Consider the following 24,016-nt stretch of genomic DNA (forward strand, 5'->3'; position numbering starts at 1 on the left):
AACAGCCCTTCCTCTGCTGAACCTCTACTCTACACCTTTTTGGCACCTTCCACTTCCTTCTACTCCCTGCTGCTGCTATGGGTAACCATCGAGGGCTCCTCTGACTATGTGTTGTCACATTTATGAGACAGAAATCCCTACAAATCAGGGACTACCTTGCTGCAATCAGTAAGGAAAATTAACTGAGAGTAAAACTGGTTGGCAGAGTTGCTTTAGAGAGAAAAATCCCTTGATTTGGAAAGGAGGGACAGTTGCATAACTGATAGGGAGCCAACGATCAATTCTGCAGCTGCCATGACCGACACTTGCCAAGACAGACAGCCGAGTCCTAGGGAGTGCAGCAGCAAAACTGCAAACCAAGACAGCGCACTGTGCGGTGGGAGCAAACAGGGAGGGAAATAGATCTTAAAACCCAGCTGATACTTTTTCCTAAAGGAGATAGCTTTATTATGTCCACGTCTTCTTCGGCACTAAATAGCACTGCTGCATTCCACCACACAGCCAACTAATTTTACCATTTCTGTCTCAGAAAATTCCCCCGTTACTTCAATCCAGTTCGGCACAAAGCCATCATCAGCATGATAGATAACCATAGAGCAAACTTGGTGGTAAAGCCTTAAAAAAAAATAATCCCAAATATAACTCCACTCCCCCCAAAAAACTGCACAGTAACCTTTCCCTTCCCAAAGGGCTGCGGGGGCAGGGGACAGGGACAGGACCAGGACTCTCTTGCATGGGATGGAGACAAAAGGACAAGACTAAAAAGACCTGTTTCCCAGAAGAACACATCAAAGGTCTGTTCTAATCTGGCCTGGTTCCGAAAGCCATTAGTACCTGACAATCACCGTCATCAGTACCCCTCAGCTCCTCGCCCCCCCCTCCCATTAGTGGTCAAGTACCCATTAAAGGTAGATTACTGGTGGGTTAAAACTCACACCTTTGGAGTTGTAGCAAGACACCTAGTCCACAACTGCTGCACTTCAGAGAAAAAGGAATTAAGTGCCTTTATTACTTTGAATGACTCAGTAATCAGCTACAAGCATTACAGAAAATTACAAGCAACCAGAGACCAAGGCAGAACAAACAGATGGAATAATGATCCTTTAATAGCATCGTTATGAGGTGGTACAACACATACTGGACACAGTTAGGTGTCTGAGGCTCCTCCCAGTGAGCTCTAACACACCAAAGGCAGCTATCGACTGACAAGCGCAGGCAGCTAGCATCTCATAAGCTCATCCGAGGGTCATTTGACATCACAGCAGAAAGTGAGTTCAAGACTGTCACTTCATTACAGAACAGTTTTCCAGGCAAAAGAAAAGGAAATGGCATCAGGTTCTTTCTTCACATACTGGGTCTTTGAACCATGATTCTTCTCATTCTGCAATCTACCTTAAAAAAAGGGAGGGAGGAGAAAAGTCATAGCTCAAAATTTGTCTCATACTTCGCAGGACTAGCCAAACATCCATGACCTCGGAAAAAAATTATTCAGCTTCACTGAGCTGCTTATTAATTTGTTTAGCGTTAGAACCACGCCATGAGGAATCTGTAAAAAGAAACCTGCATATGCAAAACCCTTCCCGTGTACACAAGTGTCATGTCGATTGCTAATTAACAAATCAGCGCATATTGCAAAGTCTCAAAAGCAGAGATGGTTGAGGCTATAAGCTGGTGGACGGTCTTCTGAGAAATGTAGCTGCATAAAGAGGTACAATATGCACAAGAAATTTGAGATATGTTTTTCCAAGCGAACATGTGACTGCTTCTTCAGGAGTCTGTAGCCTACACCATATCTTCAGCAAGTTTGTCACCATGGCAACCTGAAATTTTTCTGTAAGACAATTTTGTTCGTAAAATTTTAGGGATAGATTTGTGCCAGAAAGACGTGGTAGTCACAGACATAGCAACCCCCTGAGAGTGGCTTGTCCAGGAGCACCCGGGTCCTGCCCAGCCCTGGAGATGGGGGATGAGAGCCAAAGTACCAGGACCAGCCGCTATGCTCATCGCTGTGGACCAAGTGACAAGAGAAGAAACAGGAACAAGTGGGAATATGGGAAATTCCAGCTCAGTTTAAGGAAAAATCTTGCACCAGAGTGCTCCAACACTGAACCTAGAGCCCAGAGAGAGGATGAGGATCTATATCCCAGGATATTCAAACCTCGGCTACGCAGCCTCATGAACCTGGCCCTGCTTTGAGCTGGGGTTGAGCTTCCAGAGGTTTCTTCTAACCTGCATGATTCTTTGACAAGCTAATTTCTAAATTTCCAATGCTTGGAAAATGTAACATTGAGCAGTAGGCTGGAAGACAGCCAAGAGCCCTGCGTGTTCTTGTGTTCCTGCAGTGAAGTCCTGCTGGTTTTCTCCAGGAAGTAGATGAAGGGGCTTGCAATCAGGCCTTAAAACACAGAGTGAAGGCTAAGGAATCATCCAAGCTCTGCATCCTCTAGATGCAGGAACAATTTCCTTAGTGCAGCAGTGAGTCTAATCCTTCAAAACAGATCCAGAAAAGGTGGGCCAAAGGGCAAGGCAAAAATCGCTGCCATTCAGAATAGCAACAAGGGATCGTCACAGCGATTCTCCTCTCTGCTCTAACACCTCTGCTTCATCTCCGCACCACGCTCTGACCTCAGCATCAAGAAAAGTCCTGCCTGGGTCTGTTTGAATTTCGGTCCTTCACCTCTGAACAGATGAAAGAGTGCTGTCTTCCCTGCTACAGCATGTCACAGATGTCAGGTGACACCAAGGACTTAGCTACAACAGACAGGCTCCAAGGCAGGAGGAATATAACGGCAGCCTGTCATTTCCCGCACGTTGCCTAAGCGATAAATTGCTCCAGCTCTCCTCTCAAAGCTGATCCGATATGGAGCTCATGCACTAAGCAGCAGATCCCATTCTGCAGGGATTTTCCTTCTCCCCAAATGCTTCACTTCTTTCCCCAGAATGCGATAGGCTGCTTTCTGAGAACTGCGGAAAGTGGGGTGAGTGAACGGAGAGGAAAAAACAGAAACAGATTATATGAAGCTATGAGAATACAAAACTGGAAGTAAAATCAAGCAGCTTCTTAATGAGGACAACTGGGGATAAAAGCTCTTCTTTCCATGACCCAGGAGGATTATGCACCCTGTTCTATTATTATTTTCATAGAAGACAGACAAACAAGCATCCATTTCACTCTGAAAGTTGGATCCTGGATTTCTTGGGTATGAGAATAATAAAATGATTAGAGTTGGAAGGGACCTTAAAGATCATCCAGTCCCACCCCCCTGCCCTGTGCAGGGACACCTCCCACCAGCCCAGGTTGCTCCAAGCCCCGTCCAACCTGGCCTTGAACCCCTCCAGGGATGGGGCAGCCACAGCTTCTCTGGGCAACCTGGGCCAGGGGCTCACCACTCTCACAGTAAAGAATTTCTTCCTAATATCTAATCTAAATCTACCCTCTTTCAGTTTAAAACTGTTACCCCTCGAGAAACAACCGCAGAGGATTAATCATCAGTGGACTGTACGAGGCCTGGTAGTCCCTCGGTGACATCCCTGACACGAGCCCCCAATGAGCAGCACACCTCTCTAGAGAGTGCATCAGGTTGGCAAATGGGTGCCTCCGTACCTCTCAGAAGAGAGTCGCCTACTACGATCAGCCATCGCCTTTTCTTAGTTGCGCTGGTTGTCATACGGGGAGCAGATCGCGCTGCCTTACTCAGCTCCAGTCTCTCTCCTGGTATAACGGGTCTTTCCTCTTCACTCTGCAGAGTGGTAAGGCGATTCTCAAGGGCACCTCAGGCTTCGGGGGAAGCCTCTTCCTACTTCTGGTCCTTGCCCTTGCAAGCTTCCATTCTCCTGCATTATTGTTTCACACACGCACACTTCTGCGTGTGCCGGTGGGGGAGTTTTTGGTTGTTTGGCTGTGGGCTCACTGCAGATTGCGCTTGGAACCCGCTGTGTACCTCCTTCTCAGCCTCCCTGATGCTACGCAGCCTCCACACCACCTCCTGCAGGAGTCCTCCACCTGGGCAGGTGTGCTCCCTATCCCTGCCTGTGGAGAAAGGTCGAGGCACCTCCTGCAGCCTGAGGTCCGCACCAGAGCCTCTCCCTTCAGCAGCTCTGTCTGGGTGAGGCATCAGCCACCGCTGGGGTGGGTGGTGCAGACCCCCAGGCCCGAGCTGCAGCCTTTGCTCTCCGAATGCCCACCATTCTGCCCTGAGGGTCAGGTAGAACGAGCGCCCCTGACCTGCGCAGATGGAACACCAGTGGAACTCTCCTCCTTTGAAGAAGTGCCCTTCTCACGCGACCTGCTGCTGCAGGCTCAGTTTGCTCACACTCCCCAGACTGCTTTTTATAGGCAGAAGCCCAATGTTGCCAGTTATTCTTCCATTGAAAACCCCCCCACCCTAACATTCAAGGATGCCAGTCTATTCACTTCTGCAAGGCTGCTAATCAGCTTGTGACAACTGCCTTCACCGCGTTCCCACCAGCAGCAAGCTATGCCAGGTGAGAACTCAGCCAGAGGGTCATTTTGAGAAAATGTAGAAAACTTGAGGAGGAAATCACAACCCCTGGGCTTGATGCAGAAGAAATCTGATTGTCTGTTAAAAAACACTTTCCTTGCATGATTAATGACTGTAAGAGAAAAATCAGTGTTCACAGTCTACATGTATATTGCAAGCAAAGACAGGAACTTTCCTCTTAATTTTCCTGTTCAAGGAAACGAAGCACTGCTGCTGAGACTCCCCTCATAAGTCATAGGTCGCACTCCACCCTGCACAAAAGACAACTGCCTTAGGCAGTTGATTTTGGAAGAGCAGAGCGCTGGGGCCCTTTTCTTTTGCTTTCTGGGATTCAACTGTTAGGTGAGTTTGAGCCATTTTTTAGGCTCCTCTTTGCAATTCAGAGCCACAAACACTATCAAGCAGACTCCAGCCTAATGGAACCCATAGTTCCACATACCTGCGCACACTCAAAAAGCCTGTCATATCGTGTGCGCGCTACGTGGCCTCCTTTCAGAGCAGGAATCCATCCTGCGAAGGGTTTCAATGGGGGATTGACTGCCTCGCTGACATGCCCTTTGCTGACACTGGCAACTGACACAGCGCCAACAAGCCCTGCACATACCTGGCAGGCTAAGCTAATTAATGACCTTAACACTTGTTGCAGGCTGAGGCTGTTAACCGGCGATCAGCTGTGGCACAGCAGCTGGCTCTCCTGCTGTCACTTGCTCACGTGCCTGAGCTATTTGTTGGAAAGACCAGTCCGCAGCATGACATGTGAATTTTACAATCTCCCCAGTTCCAGAGATGCGCTAGGAAATAAATCCAGAAAATCTGATTAGGGCTTGTCACCGAAGTAAGCTCATTAATCGTTGATGTGGTTCTTTCATATGCAGTTTGCTAACTCCTGCAGGCACCAGCAGACCCGTGGGTCTGAAGACTGCCGACTTTAAAAAGTTCTTTATATAACAATTGCACTGATCTTCTTCCTCTTGAATATTTAGCACATTCTAATATGTAAAAAGAGCCACAAAGTACCAGTGAGATCATTTAGCCTAGCTTCTTACATAGAGTCAGGCACAGGATTCCCCTGAAATAATTCCTGTAACAAAAAAGATATGAAGATCTAGTGCAGAAAATGTAAAATCCAGCATGAAAAACTCTGTCAGCCACTTGCCTTAGTAATTTTTGCAGCAGTTACCCATACTGTTGCGTAAAAAAAAAAAAAAAATCGTATTCATTTCTTACCTGAACTTGTCTAGCTTTGCCTGTCAACAACAGGTTCTTTGAATAAGAGATGAAAGTCTTCTGTTAATAAATTGCTGTTTCCCCAGCCTCCCCCAAAATATTCCCAGCTAAGCTAAGCCAGCTGAGCTCCTGCCATCTCAAAACACAGCACATATTTCCCATGCCCCACCAAACACTGCCATCACAGTATGGCTTGTAATAATGCCAGCCATGATCACGCCGGTGCCAAAAGACAGGGAAAAAAAGCCATGAATAACTTTCCTTGGCCTCAAACACATGAAATAATTTGGATACGTGTAGCTCCAAATTAAACCCACGGATGAAACCCTCTAATTCTGGATACAAGTGAAATTGAGACGTAAGACTTCTCTCCAGACTTCACAGCTAATAAGAAGTCAAATCAATAAAAACAAGAGAAACAAGGAGTTTTGAGCGGGTTTGAAAGTCTCCCTTAATCTCCTGATGTACCTGCCTCTGAAATGTCCAAAACCTAGGACGCTGGTATGAAACCCAGCTCCGTAAATGGCACTTACAACCTATCTTCAAGAGTAAGCAGAAAATATTAAAACTCAAACTGCACAGGATACCACGAATCATAAATTTGTCCCTATTTGTTTCATGTTCTCTTTCCAGAAGATTTTACAGCTTGCTTCTGGTTTAGAGATCTGTTAGACGTTAGGTACAGGAACACAAAACATTTGTGATTACTGCCTAATGGGAATAACTCCTCTTGAGAGCCAAAGAATTAATTTAAGATACCTGGCATTTTCCAAATGCAAAGAAAAGGATGTCTCCCCATACTGAGCACACAGATCTCCTTCCCCACAACTTTTCTGGAAGACTGGCTGAAGAGAGTTCAACCCATATTCACCCATCCAGACTGAGACAGTTTGGTTCTCAGAAGCCAACCATGACCAGGCATTTCCAAAATTTTTGCCTCTCTTGCCTGGAACAGAAAATCAACCTTATGCTACTCTCCAGTAAGCCTCAGTCTCTCCAGACTATATCCTTGGTTAAAGCTACCCAGAAGGACACAGAGCGCACACCAGAATGCCACTGCAATATGCTCAAGGAAGTTCAAAGATATTTAGAAAAAGTTAGATTCCTATAAGAGCAAAGGCAGTGATTAAAAGAGCCTATCACCTTTACTGGCTCATGGATTAACTAAAATAGCATATGGATGTAATGAAATAATTTTTACCAACAAAGAGCTGACCTAGCAGAATGACTGGGTTTTCCTTTCATATCTAATTTCTGTGAGAGTAGGGGGTATGTCTCCTTCATCACATATAGGCTTACCACGGATATGCTTATGAGTAACATGTGTTAGTTTCTGGTGAGTCATCGGTGCTAAATTACATCTAAAACCGTCTTGGTTCCAATGCAGCAGGCCTGAATTGAGCTACACACACGGAGCATTCAGTTCTGGTACTCTTCACAGGGACAGAGACCTGCTAATGACACGTACCCAAGCCAGCCTGCGAAACATTTTTAATCACAAAGACCTTCCAACCCAAACCATTCTATGATTCTGTGACGTAGCGCAGAATTATTTTTTAATAATATTAGTAATAATTATTAATTATAATAATTAATTATATTGTTTTAGGTATATATATTATATATATACTTATATAATATTATATATCATAAGTATATAAGTAATAATAATAAATAGTAATAATTATTAATTACCTCTTCCTTTCCCAACTACTTTAAAACTGTTTAGCATGCCAAAGAATGATCTCCAGCCTGTGTTGCTAGAACTCTTTCAAAACCACTTCCCTTTAGACTAACTCCATAAGACAGCAGGTAAAATATCAGCAGCACAAAGCTGTTCCCACATAGAACCTCAGAAGTAGGTCAGCAAAGGTGGTTTGTGTAGTATAGGCCTCGCCAGCTCCAAAGAATCATGAGTGCCTTTCATTATTATTCCCCATTAATTGACCTCCAAACATCTCCTTCACAACTTCTCTGCCACAAATGCTTGGCCTGGGTAAACTGCATCTTGGTTCTCCCAGAAACCTTACTACTGCATTAATTTTTGGTTCACTAAACTGTGTGGCCTCGGGGCCCTGTTGCATTAGATTCGGCACAAAGACACAGCCATTCCTCCAAGAGTTTGCAGTATAAATAGCACAACAAGTCATGGGTGGGAGGAGAGCACCAGAACAAAGACGGTGGGTGACTTGCTGAACATCTGGGGCATTGAACAACTCATCTGTGTCTTTGCCAATACACAGGCCAGGCATGCTCAAGATCCCACAGCCAAGCGATACACCCTTGCTAGGGGCGACCAATTTGGAGAAGGTCCAAAGTACCCACAAAACGTTTGTCGGAAACAGGTCTCTGCCAGCCAAGAGAGATGGAGGCAAAAAGGCAGAGCTGCAGCTCAAGCCTTGAGCCCTGTGCTAAACTCAGGCCAGCAGACTGATTTTCTTGCACGCTGTTCACACTACCTGTCCACCAGGACATTGGTGTTTACATGAGCGTATGGGATGGACTACTCAAGAGTGAGTGAAAGCCGTGAGCTCTGTAGTTGGGAATTCTTCCTAGGAAGGAAGCAACAAGAGGAAAATCAAAAACGTCTTCTGCTGCCTTGACAATTGGTGAGGCCCTTGTTCTGCGAGCCCTCCCTTAGGCACCAGAGGTTGCCACCCCATCACCATTTGTTGAGGGTGTTGATAGTGCTGTTTGTACTCTGTCACTGAATTTACCCATAAGCAAATCCCACAAATGCCCACAGTAGAACAGCTTTTAACATGCTCACAGCCAAGAAGCACATTCCCAAAGAGGCCCTTTATCCTGAACACTCACTTTCCCATCCTGCCACAAAACCTGCAGAGCTAGGGTGCATTCTACACGTTGAATTGTACTCACCCAATCCATATTATTCAATCCTGTCAGAGTTGAAATAGCTGGGTTTATGCCATTCTCCACGGCTGCTGCCTCTTCCCCTTGAACGGAAGGCTTCAGGACCAAATACATCTTTTAAAAAAAAGAAGTGGAGACATACATGAGTGTTCTATGCTTTCAAATACATGTTTGTTCAGCATTCTGCACAACATTAGGAAAACCTCAAGGATGCACACAAGCACTGATGGTAAAAGAACAAATCTGGAAATCTTCTTCCTCAGACAGATGACTTTCAGGTGGCCCAAGCAGATGACCCAAAAAGCAAACTAACGTGTCAGAACAGTCCAGCATGGCAGAAACGCTTACCTTCTCTGTGACTGCTGCCTCTCCTGTTGGGGTTCATTATCGGCATACGCATCATCTGTAAAATAAAGAGGTTTCTTTAAAAGCTCATCTGTCCAGAAGTCCACCTCTCCTTCATTTTCTCAGGTACTATGTGATCACTGAAGTAATTCCAAACTTCATTAGTAACTTCTCTGAAAACAAGATTAGTGCTGACAGTATTGCAAAGCAGCGATGTTGCTAAGGAAGTCTGCAGTTGCAGGTAGGCTCTCGGGTCAACATCTTTCATACTTAATACCTGAACTTACTGTAGTGCAGATACAGCCAGGAGAGCAGAGCCTGGAGAGCAGAGTTAGTGTGTTGCAGTCACACAGGGCACCTCTGTGACTCATTTATCCCAAATTACTCTTTTAAAAGCTCTCTATACTCTTCTTTTTTTTCTCTCTATCACAGTAATATGATCCCAGCCTCAGCCAGTCACAACTCCTTCTCCTGTCCAAGCGCCACCAGCACTACGGGAGCTACAGCGACACCATCCACAGTGAATCAGGCTGAGATGCCTTGAGCTGAGTTACAGATCTAGAGCAAGAGCCACCGTGCACTTGCTGCAGCCCTCTGCAGACAGAAATACTTCCCTTTTCAGTTGCAATAATTCCCTTTGGCATTTTTCCCTTATTAACATTTGTGATGGTTTAACCCCAGCTGGCAATTGAGCACCGCACAGCCGCTCGGTCAGTTATATGCTGAGCATGATGCCATATGGTATGGAATAACCCTTTGGTCACTCGGGGTCAGCTGTCCCAGCTCTGTCTCCTCCTGACTTTCTGTGCACTCCCAGCCCACTTACTGGTGGGGCAGTGTGAGGAGCAGAAAAGGCCTCGGCTGGGTGTAAACCCTGCTCAGGATTAACTAAAACATCCCTGCGTTATCAACGCTGCTTCCAGCACAAATCCAAAACATAGCCCCATACTAGCTACTATGAATAAAATTAACTCTACCCCAGCCAAAACCAGCACAACATTGCAGGAAATATATTCCCCAACAGGAACGTTGGCAGCAGTACTGAATTTTAAGGGATGGTTAAAGATGACTTGAAGGAAGATGTCTGCTTTTAAATGCAAGTGTTTATACCAAGTACCCTATTAAACAAGAGTTATGCTTAACCCACAGACTGAACATCCAAGACTTTGTTACGTATTTCAGTACTTCCCATGCAGTCTTTCTGTCCTGCAAACCAAGACTTCCATTGGTGCATTCACTAGCTAGCGCTGAATAGAGATTCTGAACCAAAACAACAACAACAAAAAAATATTACAAGCTTATTTGGGAATTCAAACCAAGAGAAGGTTACACAGAATCCTATTTGCTTCAAGCTATTCATTTAGTCACTTGCACTTTCCAAAAATAAAAGCTGCCCCTATCCTCTGGCACCTTGCTTGTGAAACTATGTTCCCTGAATCACAGAATAGTTCGGGTTGGAAGGGACCTTAAAGGTCATGTAGTTCCAACCCCGCCGCCGTGGGCAGGGACACCTCCCACAAGCACAACAGCCACCGTAGGTCTGTGTTGTAAGTGCAGGCACCCAGGTTCAAGCGTCAGTTCACAGAAAAAGTGGACGCTGGCATGATTGGAAAACAGCTAGCAGGAATTCACAGGTTGGGTCAGCATTTAATCACACCTTAAAAACCAAGTAAGGGCTTAAAAAGGGAACACAAATCTCAGTAGAGCAAATGTTCTTCAGCTCTACTGTGATTACATGCTCAGCTGAGGGCTGGGTTTGGCAACAGAGCCAGAGTCATCGGTATTTGTTTCTGTCTAAGATACGCCAATCACTGCGCTCCAGGCACATACTCTATACATCAATGAAGAAAGAGTGTCGGAGCTGGTGGATGTGCCAGACTGCCGCGGAGATTCACACTCTCCCCTGGCATCCATCAGGCAAGGTCAAACCTCTCAGCTGATGGAAAGTGAAGCATTACAGGAGACAGCTGGATTTCGAACCACGTTCAGTTTTCTGATGAAAACCTCCAACTGCAACAGGACTTGCAGTTCGCACATATGCACCTGACTTCTTAAAAGAGGATAAGCAGAATTTTTGCTCCCCCAGGCAGCAGAAATCAGTTTTCCCCTTCCTTACCTCCTCACTGCTCATCGATTCGGAGCTGGATGTGCCACGATGGCACCGCACAATAACGTTTGAGATCAGCTCACCGGAGACATCCACAAAACTTCTGCAGAAAGCGGTTGGCTGTAACAGATCAAAACAGAGCAAATCTCAGACAGCAAAGCTACAGTGCAAACCCTCTTGTGGGAATTGCACTGGGGGGAGGGAACCTGTAGAAGTATTTTAAAAACAAATTCCAAAGCAAGCAAGACTCTACAGCTAACAAATTATTGGAGCAGACTGTGGCCGAACCGATATATTCTGGCAGCATATAACTACACATGTTAATTGCTCCACAATTGCGTATTAGCTGTATGAAGTCTTGAGCCTGCTAGAGGCAGAAGAAAATCTCGAAATCCTTTTCATGTGTGTGGAATTTCATGGAATCTGCACAAACAAAGAGCTGTGCAGGGCTATTCTGAGAGCAGCTCCAGCTCTAGAAGTTAAACTAAAGAAGTTATCTCTATGACTTGTCAGATGCTCCAGCAAAACCTGCCATCCAAGTTTGGTAAACAGAGATCCTCACACTATCTTTCATGCCATATAGCCCCAAGAAGAAAAGAGGAGGGACGGTGTCTGTTTAGGACACAGTGATAACTTTGCAGCAGCCAACCCTCGCATTTTGAAGGAAAATCTAGCAACAACCATCAATTCCGTGTTGTCCCATCTGCATGCGCACACAAACTACTTACTGCAAGAGTAGTGATACTCGAAGAGATGTTTACCCCCCTCTTCATGGGGTAAACTACCTCCTGAGGTAGCAGTATGACACATAAGCTATGAGGAAAGCCTTTGTGCCATCTGTTGAATGCCTTCCCAGAATCCCTCCTCTTCCGTAAAGTCCGCTCCCAGGAAGTACAGATAAGTTTGCGCAGCATTCACATGGGAAAAGAGGCAAGAAGGGCTCAGCCTGGAGCAGCACAGAGAAGCAGAGATAATCTCTGTGGAAGTCTGACACACAGCGTGGCGTCATTGCACACACCAACTCAAGAGCTACTCCACATGCTTTGTAAGATTCGTGCAAGCAGTTAGGACACAATCACTTAGGAGCTTGCAATGGAAGCCATGTTTTGGCAAAAATATCTGTGCACAGGTAAGTCCAGATTCAAAGATGATGTATTTACACCAAAGCTGGTCATTCAAAAATCAGAGTGCAGAAAAAGCTGTATCAAGAGCCCGATCCGTGTCTATTTCAGGCTGAAAATAAAGTTGAAAATCTGAAAAAGATTAGCACTGTCATCAGAGAGTGGGAACTGCACTACATAGGAAGATAAGCCTTTATATGGTGCCTGGATGAATGACAGGCAAAAGCAGGTCAAACATCAGTTTTTCCACACTCTTATCTTAGAAAAGAAGACACACTTTCCTTCTAGGATTTGGTCCCAAAGCACACAGACGCTTTCACTACATGCTGCTCCAAGACGTGCATCTCCTTGTCAGTTCACAGCACTTCCTGTAATCCCCACTGACCAGGCAGAAGAGCTTCCCAGCACTGACCCTTCCCACCTAACACCCACTCCATGCCGTAGGTTGTACTTGGGTTTGGTTTTCTTTTAAGAAGCGCCAATCATCATTCTTCAGCACCGGTAGTGTTTCAACGTGTCCTGAGAACGTCCTGCATGGAGCAAGAGGTTCCCATTCACACCAGAGGCACTTACCACGAAAGGCCCTATTTTGAAGTCGCACGTGAACGGGTCTCGCCCCGAAGCTTTCGTGCACACAGTTTCACGAATGCTGAACCGTAGCTCTAGTCTATAAGTGTCGCTGTTCCACATGTCAACCTGGTAAAAGGAAGGTCACCACAACATATAATTAGTGCCTCTCGTTATTCTATGCCCACTACACGGCAGCCTTGCTTCTTTGCCAAGCAGAGGCAAGACATAAGGGCATTATGGGTCAGCGCCCAAATTAGAGCAGATTGCTGAGTGTGAGAAAGGCTGTTTTATTGTGCTCAGGAGTCACTCCCTCAGGCAGATTTGGCAACAGCAACGCAGAACAGCTTTCCACGGGGGTTTCACTTGAAACCTTACAGCCACTGCGGGATCCTCCTACTGCTCAGAGTCAGCTGGGGGGGACTATGGATGTCCAAGGTAGATAAGCATAGCATTACCCCTGCATGCTACTCCCTCTTCTGCGGGAACCAGCGTCCTAACAGCTCTGCTTTGGATATCTAGACTGCTGGGAAGTCTATTGCAAATACATGACTTGGAAAGTAAATCACACGACTGCAAGCAATTGAATTAATGCAGTTTATAGACTCGCTCCTTGTCAGCTCAGGTGCTTCAATGGGTAGTGTGCATGCACCATTGCAAGCTTTAGAGTTTGGTTGCTTTTGTTGACACATTAGGATTTTCTTTTCTCCTTCTCATAGTCTAATCAATGTTTTAGCTCAAAATGGAAGACTAAAAAAAGAAAAGAAAACAAACACAAAAAAACCCAACAAACACCAAATCCCCACTGCTTTCAAGTACTTTTTTTTCCCAAACTAGATCAATCCAAAAGTCATCTTGTCATTCATTCTTGCAGAAGACTTGATACATGCCACCTATAGAAACATAATGGTTCTGAAGATGTTCAGGAACATGGACAGGCTAACTTTAAATTAGGAAGCTTTAACTCTGGGTATCTAATATCATTCCTAGCAACACAAATTAAAACAGATACAGGTTTCCTGCCTGCATTTAGACACTAGCAGACTCAAACCAGAGTTGGTGCATAGAGACAGATGACATAAAAACAGACTGGAGAAAGAATCCTGAATGTGTTTGTGGTGGCATGTGTGGACGTTCAGCTGAGACATCCAGATGAATGAGGTTACTTTATGCCCCAAGCAAAGCAGTGACCTGGAGATATTTAAAAATGCCAGTTCTGAACAAAATCTTACAAGACATCCCTTAAAAATTTCTATTTTAGGGGTGAGAATTTTGAACTCATAGAATATTTTTCATTACAAACCAACATACAAGAAATATTTAGGTTCCTAAAGCCATAACTTCAGATAATGCCCCAAACCCACCCTCTTCCAAGCAGCATCAGAAAACCCCAACTAAATCTGGGTTTCCAGGGTTGGGTGAAAAAGAGTTTTCCATCCCAGCAAAGCATATTTCAGGTAAGGGTCTCTGTTGTCCGTGCACTTACTCTTGCGACATGGCTCCTGACAACACCATACAGGTTTGTCCCCCATGACTGAGAATTGATCCTTGCAATGGAAGCATTGAGAGCCTCTTCTGTGACAGGGACGTCATAGTCGTACACTTGAAACCCTGAGACGGAGGCACAGTTCCATTAGAAGTTCATTGTTGTCTTGTACTTTTTCCTCCTAAACCACTGTAACAAAGAGGACATGGTTCCATTCTGAGCAACTTACCTGAACACGAGAAAACGCTCAGTGTGAGGACAAAAATTAGGATCCTCATAGCGTGCCTTTCAAAATCCTCTGTTTTTTTCCCTTTCTAAGTGACGATTTCCAGTGCATATTCCTCTGTCTTTATATAAATGCAGCCTTGATCCTACACCTGACCTTCCTGTGTCCAAGCTCTGCTACAAACATTGCACTTTAAACAGAATTGATCTGCGAGTAAATATTTGCTGTCAGCTTTTCGCCATTTAGCAGTAGTTCTCTGATAAGAGATGGGCTGCAGTGCCTTTTTCCCAAGAGTGCGACTAAAAGGGAGGACTAAATTCCTGTTATCTCCATAGCCAAAGTTAGAACCTAGTTATTTTGTTCACTTTTAGCCATTAGTTGCCCATTTAAAGCTGGTGAGTCAACTCTTCCCTTAGCACCGGGCCCAGCACCTCCGTGTCTCAGCAGCAACTGGCGGCACTTACAAGCTGATGTTCCCCAAGGAGGGAATGATTCCCCAGCACACAATGGGAATCCACCCACATGGGCCTGTCTGACACCACCACCCTGCAGGCCAGAGCATCCAACAGAAGCTTCCCAGGCACATGGCTGACCCTTGGGACACCCCAGGTCCATTTTCCGTACAAGCTCCTGGGACCTCTGTTATTTGGTACGTGCCAGAAGAGCTCCCATGTTGCTTTGACTCTTGCCGAGCCTGAGCCCAGCTAACCAAACAAGCGAGTGGCTGGGGACATTGTCAGATCCTGACCCTGTCAGATCCCCCTGATGCTCAGGCTTCAGTTTCAGCACAGAAATTAATGGGCTTTTTGAAAAATTATGGCCTGACTTCAATACTGAAAACACCATAAGGAATTACAGGGATGAGCTAGACACGAGACCTCAGCACTTAGCTAACTGAAGCTGCTTGCTAGTCTTGGTTTCCAGATACGGGCAACGTATCTTATCACTCTACCACAACTACCTCACCACAGAGCCACTGGAACACTTCTAGCAAGATTCAGAGACGCACCTGGCTTTTAAGCGCATTAAAGGTTGTGCAGGGAAGTTGGGAGGGCAATGGCTACCTTCAAACAAGTTTGCCCATCGCTGACCGTTCACAAGGCAGAGATGTGTCTAACCATGTCCATTTTGAGGATCCCGTGTGTGAAATTCCTCCATTAACCTTCAAATCACAGTTCCACTTGAATTATGTGGCACAGGATCACTTTAAGAGCTTCCCAAATGACAAGCACTCAAGGAAAGACACAGGAGAATGCAAAGTACCAGGGCTCAGGTTTAATAAGGAGGAGGATAAAATTGCTTCTGGTTGTTGTGTTGTCAGCTTGCAGGATGGCATCCAATCTCAAGGCCACACACTGGGGGGTTTGACTCCTCGTGTGACAGATGGAGTCGGGCAAGCATCACTCACACTGCAAGTACTTTGAGGCAAAGACCCAAAAAGGCAATGCACTTCTAAGACACAACAGACACAACTGCCGAGGTGTGGCCTTCACGGTCACTGGATTCATCCCCCATTGTTGCTGCGAGATCCTAGACAAGGAGCCTGTTAAGCCATGGAACGCCCCAGGAAAGAGTTCCTGTGCCAGTCAGTAGAGCTGCACGTGAGCACAGAGACTCTGCCAGGAACAAGCCGTGCCTGGGGGGGACCAGCAGACGCAGCGCCAAACAGGAACCTCGCCGGGGCCACGTTACTGGCCAGTGCCACACCACGTGTGCGCCATCCACCCAAGGGATGGCTTTGAGAGAGGTGGATGTGGGTGCATATTCCAAAAAGGGGTGGGCATTTTTTGCAGGCCAACTTGTATTTCAGCATTGGGAACATGATCAAAAATGCTGATTGAAACTTTGCCCAGTCAAAAGCCAGAGTCTCTTCTGTACATTCACTCTCCTTTTTCACTGCAGCTGAAGACACTCTCTCCGGGCTCTTGGACACACTCACCTGCAGCAGCATCTGCCCTTCTTGCTTCCCAGTTCTCCTTAACTGCCGTCTGTGCTGTGAGGAGGCCAGTTATATTCTTCTGTGGCTACAGCAATACCAGAGCACCACAACTCAGAGGATTTAAACCGAGCTGGAGATTCTCAAGAACAGAGTCTGTTGCACTATGCCCAACTTTTCTGCAACCAGAGCCAAGACCACGCTCCCTCAGACCAAGGAGGAAACCTTCTGATAGACTGTTTGACCCGCTCCCAAGGTGGTTTCTCTGCAATCAGTCGTGCTGCTGCTGAGGTAACAAAACACAAGAATGAGATCGCTCAAACCATTTCCACAGAAAGAACTTGGCATTCAGAGCCCCAAGGTCCATATTGTTTTCCAGCACACTTCACCACCAACTTGCTGTGGTAGTTTGGATAATGTTTACCTTTCACCTTCATCCCTAGAAAAGGAACCGTCTGCCTTCTTGCATGCGGGAAACGATTAATATTCCACCAGAACCTGAATATGTAAAATTTATTCCTAACCGCCGAGCCACAGCATTGTAGCCAGTCCAGTAGTAATTTTTAGTATTGAACAGGGTTTGAAGATTTTCCTCTTAGAGTCGCTACTAGGAAATGCTGCCAGCAGGATTCTAGTAATGCTGAGTGGGGCTTGAAAATAAAATTGTTTAATGAAATTAAAGTTCCCCTGCAGAGGTCTGGCTTTGCATTGCGGCATCCAGAGAACAGAGATGTTTGCTATTCCACCTCTCTGAATCCCGCCTCATTAACTCCATAATGAACTTGGTAAATATTTCTCCTATCTCTCCGCGGATACATGACACACTCCAGCAGATTCATGTTACAGCAAAACTGGTTCCATTCACTGTCCATGTCAGAGGCGCGCGTTTGGGTTGAGGGTGGGCAGGATGGAAACAGGGAGAAGGGAAAGTCTGTGAAGAAAACAGACTCGGGCACGTGCTGGTGGGAGGAAAAGGCAAGTATGAGCAGAGCACAACATTGTCCCCACTCACAGGTACCTTCACATCTCCACAGATACCACCTGCCTAGTGCTCACAGGCCAGGCACAGCCACAGGAGGATGGGGTATTTTTCTTTGGGGCAGGGGGTGGAAAAGAAGCATTCTTGGGAAACCTCTGCTTTTAGATTTAAGCCGTGGAAGCAATTTTACAGTTTCAGACTCAAAGTGCCCCGAGTTCTGCAGTTCTGGGGAAGTGGGAGGTTTCCACCACATTGTCTCCACACTGGAGACTGTAACTGATGCATCAGGTTAGGAAACGCCACTAAATTTGTGAAGAGCAACTGGAATTCAACCTGAAATTCAATACTTTGCAGAAGGTCAAATTTCTGAGGCCTAGAGACTGTTCAGTTATTGGCGTATTGAAAACAGAAAGTTGTTGTTTGATCTATGCTAAGGAAACAACAGGTGTGGCCACGCAGACCAAGGACTACGTGCTCTTGAAAGAGCAGAGCATCCTTCCCTTCTTCTAGAGACCAGCTGCTGGCATTTGCCAAGAAGGACCCTGCCGCAAATTACTAGGTCCTACAAGCCATTGTGGTGAGCGGTGACGTGGCACATGGAGAAGTGACGGAAGCTTTTGCCTCAAACCAAAAAAAGGCAGATCAAAATGGAGGTGGTGTGAAAAATGAGACACTGTGTGTTTCTAACACATTGCATGCTGCCCTACTGCTGCTGCTTCCACATCCCCAGGAATTACACAGGCTTTCACGGGAAGATGACCCAGCCACCATGCAGCACTGGGGAGAAGCCACGGGTTTAGTCTGCAGCTTTATGAAGGCTTCTGGTTGCAGCAGCAACGGAGCTCACAATGTCTCTGATCAGGATAACATACTTTTTTTCCTCAATTAGCCAGACTGAAGAATCTTGAGAAGACTTTTAGAGAGGGCTTGCAGAGCAGACAGAAAAAACATACAGGCACATAAATACACATCTTTTTAGAAAGGACAAAGACTATAGTTAAACCCCCCCAAAAAATGCAAAACTTCTTGAAACTTGAGAGGGGGCAAGATGGAGGAAGACTCTTCACAAATTAAAGACTAAACTAAACTACCAGCAAGTTCCAGGTGCCAAGCACCTTGGGGCAGAGGGAAGGGGTTGTATCCAATTTAATCCACACAGCAAACAGACACGCGCCATTTAAGAAAAGAGGAAATTAAAGAGCTTCTGTTAGATAACTATTTTCAGACCACTTTCACTCCCAGCAATCAAGTCAGCTCTGTTCCCAGACAACTGGGAGAACAGTAATTTCTCTTTGTGAGTGAAATTTTGGTAATTACAAGATGCGTTTTCATTTAAAATGTAAATCGTCCAGCATCATCACGTGTCTGTACTCTGAAAACAGTCTAAACAGCATCTCAGACAGCTATTCCTGATCCCTTGTTTCCTGGCCATTCCGATGGCAGATGAAAGTTAATGATGCCCCTTCAGATAAAAGAAAACCCAACTAAATTCAAAACAACGTGTTCTCCCCACACACTCCCCTTCGCTCTCGCAGCATGGCATTGGCAAAACAAAAAGGCTCCCTAAAAGTTCTTCTCCATGGATAACTTCTTCCTCAGGTATGCAGAAGACTAAAAGTTGTATTGACGTCAGCTGAAAGAGGTAGGAGAAAGGCTTCTAGATTTTGCTCAGACTAACAGAGGTTGGGACCTGATCCATAGTTCATAGATGCCAACAGAGACTCAGCTTTGATTCCCTTTGGACCTTGTCTGCATGTCCCTTGAGAAAGCAGCATTCGATCATACAGACACTGCCCAGGAGCTGCTGAATGTTCTCCAGCCCTTGACCACCTGGGACGGAGAATAACTCTTTGTTCTTCCAATTTCTCCAATTGCTCTCATAAGATGGTACCATCTGCCATGCTGGCTGCCTTTCTCAACCCCACATAGAGCTTTCTGCTGTAAAGCACTCGAAGATTCGGTGGTCAAAAGGAAAGTAAAGTGAAGACAAGTGAATACAGCCACACCTCAGCTTCCCACACAGTATTAAGGATGAAACCAAGTGCATTTTGCAAGTCTGGAGTTTATACCGTGGCAGTTTCATAGTCCACGAGGGTTGCTGATGCTCCAGGAGAACTCACTGAGTTGTTCTACAACTGAAAACCAATTGAACTCATGTCTTAACAGTAATTTTACAAAGATTAAAGGAAACATTTCAGTAAGCACATAGAGGCAATGCCTAACTCCTTCTGCACTGCGCTCCTGAGGCACACCATACATGCTGGACTAATGGACACAACCTAAACCCACACAGTTTCTACTGCTGTTGCTAGCAGTGGACTTTGAGCGTGAAGCAACAGAAAGCACACGTTACAGCAAACAAAACCTCAATAACGCACACTGCACAACAGTTCTGAAACATCAGCGGCTGCAGCAGAATCTCAGAGGTCTCACTTCATTACTTTGAGCCTTTGAAACTTTAAATATTTATATTACCGGTGCCTGCCAGGTCAGCAGTAATAGCTCTTGCAGGGTCACTGGCACAACTTTGTAGCTGATGCAAGGCAAACATTACCTCCAATGCAAAAATTGTTGCCTGAAAAGCCAAAGGGCTATATCTCTTTTAATACTTTTTTTTTTCTTTAAAATCTTTTGCTGACCATACTGATAATTTTCAAGGTTTTCTCCCTATCTCTAGGGTGCTTTCTCAGAGAGTTCTGCTGTTACATCCTTTCGCATTCTTAGTGAAAGTTACTTGCAATCACCGGTCAAATCAAGCCCTGGTAAAACTTGAAACCCTCGGTGAAATCCGGTAAGACATTCGCTTTCCACTTCTGAAGCCAATGACTGCCAAATACAGTCACCAGTGTCGTGCCCTGTCTCTTGTGGGCCTCATGCTGGCATCTGTTGAAAGTGGCTTGCACTGCTGAAGTAGCCTGAGCCTTTCTGGTATTCAGTCACATTACCAGCGTGTCCTTTTAACGTTGTTGTCAACCATAGCCCTCAGCATCTCTGTAATTCAACGCGCAAAGGGTTGTTTCCGGCTACAAGTCATGAGAAGGTGCACATTCAGAGGAACAAGTCATGAATTTTTAGCAGGAATTAATTTTAAAAGAAGTTATTGCTTCAAGTTCCAATCTTCCTCTCAGTAACAAAAAAAAAAATTAGAATATTTTTGTAATTTCCCACAGATGTTAAGATCCACAACAAGAAAAATCAGAAGTCCCAATTTCAAGGATTCTTAAATATCAAAGCTGACATTTTCATTTCCAGTTTTTAGAGTCTGTGAGCAGTTACAGAAGGTTTTAGACATTAGATAAGAAGTCACTGGCAGTGAGCTTAAGCTTTAAATCAGCATATATTTTAGATAATTACTTCAGTCATGAGCAGCAAACCCAAGAATTAGCCAAACAGGCTGTTCCAGGCACTGTTCTGTCTCATGTCCTGCACGGCAGCATCCGGGCATTTAGGAAGGGATTCAAAAGTCTCAGGGCGCACGTGAAACCACAAAGACTTTCAGATGCTGAAATGGACCAAGTGTCTGAGGCTGGGCTGTAGAGGCGCGAGCTCCAAATATATGAACTTATAAAGGCTCAACAGACATACCACATCCCATTGGAAACTCCTATTCCTAGTTCTGTGAGACTGCAAAATGCAGCTTTAACCAGCTGTTGTTTTCAAGTAAGCTCCAAATCTATGGGGGAAAAGGTAAATGTGGATTAGTCCAATTCTTCCCCAAGCTGAGAGCAAAACTCTGATTCTACTCAAGCTCTCAGCTGCTGTGCAAACATCAGAGCACCAGAGGAGGTTAAGACTCCAATTTAGCCTTATATAGCCATAACACCAACTGCTCAATCACAAGTTCAACATCTTTCTTGCCACTGGAGGCCCTGGAATTGGTGCAAGTTCCTGGTCCCAACATTAGACAGTCCATAGGCAGTAGAACAGGCACTGACAGAGCCAGAGGCTCTCTCTTCTGCTGAAGGAAGCCACATATTACAATCCATCACCAGCTGTGTGATGCTGCCTCTGTCTCCTGAGTGGCTGCATTTAGCAGACAAATCTCTAATTAAAAAAAAAAAAAGCCAAACACATTTACTTTTCCTGATGTACTGACCACAAGAACAAATATCCTAAGGACGTTCACGCTAGCAAAATGCAATCACATGGCACTAGCAGAAAGCACAAAGATATACTTTAACATGGGTAAGCCACCTCCAACAGTGACCCAAGTGGTGCTCCTGAAGCATTTTCTGCATCATTAAGTACTCCCTGATTCAACATTTTTGTAGTGTTGGAGTTCCTCTGCCTTTTGAGTCTTCAGGGCCTGGAACAGCATCAAAGTCATCACCAACAGCAGCGATTCTCAGCATTCAAGTATTTGTGCATCAAACCCCAGAAAGCCAAAAGATTGTAGAAAATTATAGAATAGGTGGAGATTGCAGTCTTTGGATTTGTGGATTTTATAGTTGAAGTTTATGTCTTGCTGACCATTTTAAGGGCTTGCAGCAAGCTTTTGGGTTTTTTCTTGCTTTTAAGTGAAGATTCCCAAACTGCAGGAGGCAAGGCCGTAGGGGAAATACATTGTCCCAGGTCTTAGAGCGAAAGTTATCCAAAGCAACTCATTCTATACAAGCAGGGCTCCAGCAAGGCAGGAACGTTTTGCGTAGTCAAGTTTCCCTGAAGATGACGTTTGTGGGAGTCAGCTATCAAGTGCTCCCAGTCTAAGCCCATCAGCAAGTATTTATAGAGATTAAATTTTACAGTTAGACTCCAGCATAAACACTAGGACCCCATCGGCACACGTGTATGAGCCAAGTACAAAACACCACACAAACGCCCTAAGTACTTTGTAGCTCAAATTCTACACCGATACCAGTCACAAAACAAACAAAAAAACCCCCCGGCTTTTAATATCCAAACAAAACCTCTTGGAAATAATGTCTATTTGCTCGCTATTTTGTGAAGAGAAAAGGAAAGAGAGATGACTTTTGCAAACGAATTATTCATTACAAATTAGCCCTCTCTTTTAGTGACTGGGTGCGCTCCAGCCCAAACGGGGCACGCCGTAGAAACCGAGACGCTTCACCTCCAGCGGTTCTGCTGCAGCAAATACGGCCACGTTGTTATAACCTCGTCCTACAGTTTTGCTCCTGCTAAAGCCATCCTGTATTTATGTATCCAAGATTTCAGAGAAAGCCAATTTATTGCAATCAAGGTGTAATTATGGCCTGTGATTACTTTCTAAATTACTTAAATCCTTTGCCACAATACCTGCATACCAGTCACCAGCCTAGGCAAGCAGAACACGTTCATCCTCCACTTAATTCATATATCCTTGCTTGAGCCAATATCTTTAACTGTATGTCATTTTAGTGTCTCCCAGACCAAGCCCACGTTGCAGATGAAATACAATGTTTATCAGCTATTTACCATGAAAGAGCAAATCTACATTCTTTTAAGCAAAGTAAATACCTCTTAAAAAAAAACACCAAAACATTTTATATGATCTCGTTAATATTCCTTTTCACTAGAAAGATCTCCTGATAGCAGAAAACTCATATCATAAATTAACAGGGAGATTATTAGACTTACATGTTTCTCAGATGACAGGTTTACAACGTTGTTATTGGAAATACATTAACGCCCTACATAAAGAAATAGTAGGAATGGCACAAAGGAAGAGTTTACACCGGGGATTTAGGAAAATAACTCGACACAAAGTTGCCTTGAGACAGTATCATATCAATGTTTTAAATCAAATTAATAATGGAAAGGCAGGAGACAGCCAGGGGCAAAAACATGTAAGGAAATACAGACTAGCTTATTTACAACACCCAGACACCGCTTTCGTGCCAAGATTCCTACGGCAGGCTCCAGCAGCACACACGTCCCTCCGGATAGAGGGGCACAGCCTCAGGCATTGCCCGCTCCTCCAGGAGCCTGGACTAAAAACAGTGGGCCACGATGTACCCACCCATCCCTGTGGTTCTCCATCCCATGCCAGCGCCCCCAGCCCTGGGGACAGATGTAGGACATTTCCACAGGAAAGCAACTTGTACCACAAGATGTGGAAGGCATCTGTCAGGTATGGGGAGACCCAGCAGGACAGGTATATCCAGAAGGATATTTGAAGGAACATCATTGTGCTTGACATGTAGGTACCCATGCAAGCTTAAAATCAGCCGTCTCAATTTCCAGGACAGACCAGTCTTGACCAGCATCCACACGTGGGTGCCGGACTGCTAGGACATTTTGCTGGGACCCAGGGTGACAGGACTGGCTACCTAAAGGCCAACCTGTGTGCAGGTAGTACCCCCTCGCATACCCACAACAGTCTAGTGTCATCCCAAAACCAGACAAACCCTCACATGTCAACAGAGAAGAGCAAACAGCATTCAGCTGCTTTCAGGACGTCCGAGCTGTGCTTGCTCAAGAACATGATTTTTTAAGGTCCACTAATGTCCAGTGACAGCTGCCAAAAATGCCTACCTCACTGTCTCCAAGATACTCAGGAAGGGCCAATTAGCAGGAAGCTTTGGGAACCAAACATTCCAACCTTTTCCAAGGCCAGGGACACGTTGAGATCAGCTGGTGCCACACAGAGAAGGAGCCTCCAAGGTGCATGGCCCATGCATCTCAGCTCTGGGCTGGCTCCGGGCCAGAG

General features: G+C 45.3%; 1 protein-coding gene across 2 annotated transcripts; it reads right to left on the bottom strand.

Annotated features, from left to right (window-relative positions):
* Nucleotides 1-979: 979 nt before the first annotated feature.
* On the bottom strand, nt 980-14,617 carry SPP2 (secreted phosphoprotein 2). 2 transcript variants are annotated; one of them, XM_074594562.1, is made up of 7 exons: nt 14,459-14,617; nt 14,230-14,354; nt 12,750-12,872; nt 11,065-11,175; nt 8,952-9,006; nt 8,610-8,717; nt 980-1,388 (listed from the first exon to the last, which is right to left on the bottom strand). In XM_074594562.1, the coding sequence occupies exons 1-6, from the start codon at nt 14,505-14,507 to the stop codon at nt 8,620-8,622; spliced, it is 561 nt and encodes a 186-aa protein (XP_074450663.1). In that variant the 5' UTR covers nt 14,508-14,617; the 3' UTR covers nt 980-1,388; nt 8,610-8,619. The 2 variants fall into 2 exon arrangements, with proteins under 2 accessions (XP_074450663.1, XP_074450664.1); XM_074594563.1 differs by having other exon boundaries at nt 1,252-1,392; nt 14,459-14,616.
* Nucleotides 14,618-24,016: the final 9,399 nt, after the last annotated feature.

This window comes from Larus michahellis, chromosome 7, assembly GCF_964199755.1.
Source record: "Larus michahellis chromosome 7, bLarMic1.1, whole genome shotgun sequence".
Lineage (NCBI taxonomy): Eukaryota > Metazoa > Chordata > Aves > Charadriiformes > Laridae > Larus > Larus michahellis.